Source organism: Cololabis saira, chromosome 9, assembly GCF_033807715.1.
Source record: "Cololabis saira isolate AMF1-May2022 chromosome 9, fColSai1.1, whole genome shotgun sequence".
Taxonomy (NCBI): Eukaryota; Metazoa; Chordata; class Actinopteri; order Beloniformes; family Belonidae; genus Cololabis; species Cololabis saira.
The window spans coordinates 29,461,648-29,469,444 of record NC_084595.1 but is presented as its reverse complement, the minus strand read 5'-3'; the positions used below and the strand labels follow the sequence as shown (position 1 = coordinate 29,469,444).

Below are 7,797 nucleotides of genomic sequence, written 5' to 3'. Positions count from 1 at the left end.
CGGCGTAGGTTACGCAGCCACGCGCGCCGTACGGTGAGTGTCGCCGCGTAACCTACGCCGTAGGCTCTGCGTCGGTGTAACGCGGAACCATAAACCAGTCTTAACTTGGAGACACTAAACAGAAATAGATGTGATTATAACAACCTTTACACTAGTTTTTTTTTAAGGAAGTAACATAAAAATGTTGAAAAAGTAATAGCAGATTTAATAGCAGATTTACGGTCCTAAAATACAATAACTACTCAATAATTAGTAGTCAGGAGGATATTAACTAAGCAGCAAAGACACTAAACAGAAATAAATGTAATTGTAAACAACCTTTACACAATTTTTTTTTAAGGAAGTAACATATAAAAATGTTGAAATAAGTAATATCAGATTTAATAGCAGATTTACGGTCTTAAAATACAATAACTACTCAATAATTAATATTTACTAAGCAGCAAAGACACTAAACAGAACTTAATGTAATTGTAAATAACCTTTACACTAGTTTTTTTTAAGGAAGTAACATATAAAAAGGTTGAACTATGTAATAGCAGCAGTGAAACTTGAGGCTGCAGTCTTCTTTACTGCTTGCTTGGTGTCATTGCACCAGATCCAGTATTCAAATGTGTATAGGAAATTTAAAAAAACGAATGATTTAATTCCAGTGATGTGCCACTTTATAGTGGTTAGTTGTATTATAGTCTGTTGGGAAAATACCCCATTTAATGGTTTCATCAGCAGCACCTGTTACTGTTTTATGAGAGGGACACTTCACGGACAAAATACTATATTTTCTGTTCATGACAGTATGTTTACCAGTATATAGATTTGTGTAATAGTATCAATAACCTTAAAATACACAACCCCTTAGTTATTGAAAAAAGTTTACCAGTATATGAGTTATCGTGATATGAAATGGATAGTAAATCAAGAGGTTACGGAAATCAGAAAGCAAGAGTTCACAGTTTTCCATCATCATCCTTCCCATCTTCTCCATGACAGATCTATCTATCTATTTATCTATTTATCTATTTATCTATCTATCTATCTATCTATCTATCTATCTATCTATCTATCTATCTATCTATCTATCTATCTATCTATCTATCTATCTATCTATCTATCTATCTATCTATCTATCTATCTATCTATCTATCTATCTATCTATCTATCGGTTTTCGTAAAACAAGCTTATTCAAAACTCAAATTAAATCATATCAAATCTAAATCATATGCTTTATATTAGTTGATTTATCAGTGACTAGTTTATTAGACTTGTATTACATGTTATTTTATTTAATAGAGTACATACAGTAAATGCAGCTGAATATGAGCTGCATTTGTGCATATGAGTTATGATTTTCCTCCTTCACCTAAATTGTAACTATGAATGAATGAACGAGACTGATGAACATGTAAAAACCAAAACCAGTCAGAATGTATTTTTGTTTGTTGCTTCTTTTGACTTTTTTCCCCAGTGTAGAACTGGTGCATTCAAGTGATGCGGGCGGAATACGAAACACTAGAGGAGCACTTGTTATTCCAAATTCTAGGTGCTCCTCTAGTGTTTCGTAGTTTTGTATTTTGTTTCGGTAAGATTGTATGCTGTTACACCATTGTGGTGCCATTACATGTCAGAAGATATCCTAAGTATCAAAAAATACAATTTAGAAGGATTCCACGCAAGGCTGTTGTGATACTAGTTTAACCGACGGGCCATGAACGCGGCACACCGCTGAATAGAGATTGGCTGCAGACTCCGCCCCGGCCGTGAGAGAGCAGGTTGTGAGCGGCAGCTGCTTGTTTAGGCCTAGAACAAGGTAAGACAAAACTTTTTCAAAACTTTTGCATGATATTTTGATTGGATTATTTTGACATTGTCTGTATTGTGCAGTTATTTTGTAATTTTATATGACTTTAAAAAATTTTTTTTAGCCAAGATGCATATTAACCGATATGTCACATTGGCAATGACATGTCCCCTTTACCAGCTACACACAGGATTGATCAGATCCACATAAACCCGTCAATAAGTATGACACAGTCATTGAAGAGGTACTTAATGAAAAAGGCACAGGTTTCACAATATCAGAAGAGTAAGGAAGGGCAAAAACACAGATTTCAAATTCTACAGCTGAGAGCAAACAGTTGACATTTTAACTCCACAAAACAAAAAGACAAGGACACAACACACTGTCTATGGAAATCCAAGACCAGTGGATGAAAACCAATCGGACTGGTTGTTTACACATACAAGGATGTTTTAGCCAGAGGACTCAACTTTGCCACGTCTTCACAACAATGACTGTTTTAGACTTATTTACTGTAACAGAATCAGCTATAAGGAACAACAACATAGATGAGCCAGAAGCAGAAAAACTGAGGAGGAAGGGGACAGCAACAATTCAATTACACCTATTTACACATTGAATTCTTAATATAGATGTTTATCAGAGACACAAACAAACCAGTACCTGGTTTTTGATTCACCCCACCCTCTGGAACAGAAGCTGCCCATCATCAGAAGTTTACATAATCGGGATGAAAATATTCCCACTAACACAGAGGGGGAAAAAAAGTACATCAAGAAAGCACTTCAAATCTGAGTGGGACTCAGATTTGACCTAAACATCAATAATACAGCTCCAAATCATTTACCCAGGGGTTTTCACAACCATTCGCCGAAACTTGGTTTAAGAACTGACAGTGGTAAAAAGACGGAAAGTGGATGGATGGTCATTGATTTCCATAAGACTTCCACCATATAAACTCGAAACTCCCCATCATCCTGTTCAAACTGAGGATTATTTCCAGATGAAAGGTGAAACATCTTCAAGAACAAAAGAAAAGAAAGTCCAGTCGCCTTGTTTGAAGTCTTTAAAAGTTACCTTGACCTGGATGACTGAGAATCTGCACCAGCTCTAGTTGTTACATAATAAAAAAACATACCGGTATAAGGCAGTGTGATTGATGCAGAGGTGTAGTGCATGAACTTTATCTAAAGATTAAAACAACTGTGACTTTTTTCTATTCATGTTGCCCATCTTTTGATATTTAATCTCAATAAAGCTACACTTTCATCGATGCATAATTATATGTAATACATTCGTCATGACTGTACATAACTGATACAGGTTAGTAGTCTTACAGTGGTTCATGTCAACTGGCCTGCATGTTATGTGGCTCACGAACTGCCTGCCTGGTGCCTCTCATTTTAGTGCAAAGATGCGTGTGGCAGTGATTGGAGCTGGAGTCATCGGTTTGTCAACAGCTCAGAGCATCTATGAGCGCTATCATGCAACAGTAAGTCCTCTGACCATCGAAGTGTATGCAGACTGCTTCACTCCCATGACCACCAGCGATGGAGCCGCTGGTTTCTGGCAGCCATATCTATACGATAAGGGCAACATCCAAGAGACGTGAGTGCAGTCTCTTTCACTGTCATTTGATTTATTTCCTTAGCAACAAAAATACAACCTTCATTTTAATCCTGAATGTGCCCCTAACTTTAGAAAATGGAACAAGGAGACATTTGACTACTTGTTGAGGTGGCTTAGCTCACCAGAGTCTGTAAAAATGGGTATATTCCTTCAGTCTGGCTACAACCTCTGTACTGAACCGATGCCGGTGAGTATTGCCTTGATCTTGAAAGATGTGCTATAAATATGAGCTCAAAGATAAGATTTGGCCTTTTAGACTTTTTTTACACAATAAAGAACGAAGGTCCAGTGCGATGAAGCGTTTAGATACGGTTATAGTTTAACCATCAAAAAGATAATTCATAAACGTATCACACACCAGTACATTAACCACAACAGACAAAGTCCATCAATTTTCAGTCACATAGAGCTTTGTTCGGCCACACAAAAGAGTGCTGCCAGCAGTACACAGGACATGTCTATAGAGAGGCCTCACTGAGGTTCAAAGTTGCACACAGGGTTACTGTAACTGGGACTCCGGATTCTGACTTCACAGTTAAGACATTTTGGTAACTTGTAACACGATTCTAATATAAATAAATCTATAATCTATCTATAAATAAATAGTTCTCGTCTGCAGGAACCCTCATTCAAGGACATTGTCCTCGGCTTTAGACAGCTCACAGAACGAGAGCTGCAGATGTTTCCTGGATACAAGTGAGTTCTTTCTGAAAATGGTTGTGGAACTGAAATGAATGAATGAGAAGTGGGGTACAGTCAGCTATTTCTCTCTGATACATCCTGCTCTTCCTACTCTACATTTTAAAAGTTTAAAAAATGCAACAAAATACCTGCCAATAATTCACATCCAATGAGGATTAATGGTGAAAAGAAGTGTCTGTGCCCAAATGCTGTTTTCTCTGCATATTTCACATCAGCTGAATTTCTTATCTTCTTAACCAGTGCAATAACAATAAAATATATCAGTAATTGTGAAAGTCTCCCATTGCAACACACTTATTTCTTCTTTTTTACCCAGTTATGGCTGGTTCAACACGGCTCTCATGGTGGAAGGCAAATCATACTTACCGTGGTTGATGGAGTGGTGAGTGATTAACTCATCTTTAAAGCCAGTCGTGTTGATCAGCATTTTTTTTTTTGGGGCGGGGGGGGGCTTGTTTTTCTCTTTCTTTTGCAATGTCATTGATTTCTTTGTAATGGAGGGTATCAAACTAGAAATGTGTCTGAAAAAAGATGACGTGGCTTAACAAAAAAACTACACAGAAAAACTTATTTGGGAATATCATGATATAGAGTACATAACATTACATATATCACCATCTTAAAAGATTCAGAAAGTCAGTAGGAAACCACATGGGAAGGGAAAAAAAATAAAATATATATATACATATATATACATATATATATATACATATATATATATATATATATATATATATATATATATATATATATATATATATATATATATATATATATATATATATATATATATATATATATATATATATATATATATATAGTATCCTTCAAGTTTAAAAGGGAAAGGGACCAGACAGCTTTTTATCATCACAAAAAGTTCAACAGTCAGCAACCATGATAGTGCGAGGAAGCATTAGTGCACATTGCTCCAGTAGCTTGTCCAGCTGTGCAGGAAATACGCTTAGATTTTTTGGACCCAAGTAACCTGCTGGATTTCTGTCCTGCCTGCATTTTAGACGCACCACCTACTCAGCAGCTTAAACCTTTTCTTAACAGCAAAGCTGAAATAATTTCTCATTTCAAATGTCTATGTGGAATTCTCTACAGTATAAACAGAGATTTGTCTTTTTAAAGTTACTACATATTATACACCCAAATCCTCAAAGTAGTTTTATTTATTTTTTTAGGTTAGGTCTTCAAATGCTTGTAAGTTTCATGCACTTTTATATATTTGCAGGTTGGAAAAAAGAGGTGTGAAATTTTATCAGAGGAAAATAAAGTCCTTCAAAGAAGTGGGTGAAGGCCGTGCACCATTACAGTTGCACTAATGTACATTTTCATTCAGTTTTAGAAGGAATTTCCACTCTCATCCATATTATAACATCCACTTGTCAATGCAGTCACGTTTCCATCCTTCAACAAGGACTCATGTTATGTTATTTCTCTAGAAATGTTTATGTCGTATCATCCGTCACTATTTTTAGCTGGCTGAAACTGGGGCAGATGTGATCATAAACTGCACTGGGGTAAGATCGGGAGAGCTGCAACCGGACCCCGAACTGCAGCCGGGCCGCGGCCAGATAGTAAAGGTGAGGCTGAGAAGCTTTTGGAACTTTTAATAGTTGTTCATAAATCAACTTAAAAGGATCGTCAGAAACAGATGTCTACCTTGGTCGTGTCTCTCTGTTTGAGGTGGATGCTCCGTGGCTGAAGCACTGGATTATTACCCATAACGCAAAGACTGGAGTCTACAATTCCCCATACATCATTCCAGGGTAGTGGAAGTTGCAATGATAAGCACCGCACTGCAATGTCACACAAGCAAGTCTCTGAGTCTCTGTTTGGAGAGTTGACTCTTAGTTCTGGATAAATGTATTTACAGTATGCAACGCGTCATGTGAATTGTACTCTACTTTTACTTTCTTTTGATTGCATTATTTTACTTCAGCATCACACAGAGTTAAACTATGTCTTTTTTGTTTTAAATTCCCTGTCATGATCAGTAATTAAGTGTTTCCTCTCTGACCCGCTGACCTGCTGTCACATCAGTTGTTTGGGTTGATTTGGGATTGTTTCACAGTTACGCAGGAAAGCCACGGCTGATTTACTAAGTGCACAGGACTTTTGTTTCTGCAGGAGCCGCCTTGTGACAGTCGGAGGGGTTTTCCAGTTAGGAAACTGGAGCGAGCAGAACAACTCCACTGACCATAAAAAGATCTGGGAAGACGCTTGTCAGCTTGAGCCAAGTCTCAAGGTGGGATGATATCCGAAGGCCATTAAAGTTCATTCTGTCTCAACTGGAATGAGATTTTACATGAATATTATGTAAGAGTAAAAAAACAGCAGAGTTCCTTTTGTTAAAGCCATTAGTGATGCCTGCATCTTGTTCCTGGTCAGGATGCCAAGATCGTACAGGACTGGGCTGGCCTTAGGCCTGTCCGCAGCAAAGTCCGACTGCAGCGAGAGACTATAAAGGCTGGTTCATCTACAATAGAGGTAATTTTAAACATCAAAGCAGCTATTAAGACGTGGGCTTTGGTTGTTCACCTTCTAAAGTATTGCTCTGTATGCAGGTAATACACAACTACGGCCATGGAGGTTATGGGCTCACCAGTCACAGAGGATGCGCTGAGGAGGCAGCGAGGCTTTTTGGTCAGATTGTGGGACAAAATGGGAAACGTGCAAAAGCTCGCTTGTAGATACAGTGCAGACCAAACTGTGTCCAAACCTTTGGGCTGTACTGTAAGTGATTAGAAAGAATGATTTTTGTACTGTCTTTAAAAAATTCAACATCAGCACACACAGCGTTCTTAACTGCAAACATAATCAATACACTACATTTAATGGGTGATGACATCTCTTTAACACTATTTGTGTGCTTCGGGACAGTACACACATGCTAATCTTGTATATTATTAAATAAGAGATGTTGCTAGATGTTATCATAAATCCTTAACACGTGTGGCTAATTCGTGGTCATGTACAGGCTTGGCCAGGCCAAATGAGCCTGGGGGTGTGCACTTATGCAACGGGTCTTTGCAATTTTCAGTTATTGATATAATATTATATGATGATGGCAAAATAAAATTTGAATAATTGATCCCATCCCACAGAAATCTGCTAAAATAGTTTATTACTCTGGTTCAGTTTCCAGCTATTTTGAGAGGCAGGAAAGAGAAATTTCAATGCCCTCGATATTAAGAGTGAAAATGCACAGTTACAAAGGTGTACACAGCAGAGGTCATCTGATAGCTGTCAGAATGTAAGAAGACCAGCAGTGACCCAATCATCTATCAGCTTGTCAATCCAGAGACTGACAGATTAAGAGAAATTGATAACGAGTGATTCTTCAAGTTGTCATCAAAAGCCACTGGCTATAAATACATTTATAGTCAAGCAATAATACAGAGGAAAACATGCAGGATAAACTTAGATGAGGCAGGAGTTAGATCTGAAAATCAATGCCCAGTTTATTTTCTTCACGAAAGTGTGGATTGCCTCTTTTCAGACAAGTTAATTAATTAAAATGCAACGTGCTAAGGCTACTTAAAGTCAAATATTTCAAACCTCTCCTTATATCATATACACTGGAAAATTGATCAGTCAAAAATAATTTATTAGATGTTTATTTAGTGCATTGTTGGCATTAAAGTCTAGATTTGTTAAC

At 37.3% G+C, this 7,797-nt stretch overlaps 1 protein-coding gene across 1 annotated transcript; it reads left to right on the top strand.

Moving 5' to 3' along the window:
• Nucleotides 1-1,748: 1,748 nt before the first annotated feature.
• Nucleotides 1,749-7,210, top strand: LOC133450479 (D-amino-acid oxidase-like). Its single transcript, XM_061729133.1, has 11 exons — nucleotides 1,749-1,808; nucleotides 3,207-3,407; nucleotides 3,501-3,615; nucleotides 4,048-4,124; nucleotides 4,447-4,512; nucleotides 5,368-5,422; nucleotides 5,615-5,719; nucleotides 5,823-5,905; nucleotides 6,267-6,384; nucleotides 6,528-6,626; nucleotides 6,704-7,210. The coding sequence occupies exons 2-11, from the start codon at nucleotides 3,214-3,216 to the stop codon at nucleotides 6,827-6,829; spliced, it is 1,038 nt and encodes a 345-aa protein (XP_061585117.1). The 5' UTR covers nucleotides 1,749-1,808; nucleotides 3,207-3,213; the 3' UTR covers nucleotides 6,830-7,210.
• The last annotated feature ends 587 nt before the right edge of the window (nucleotides 7,211-7,797 follow it).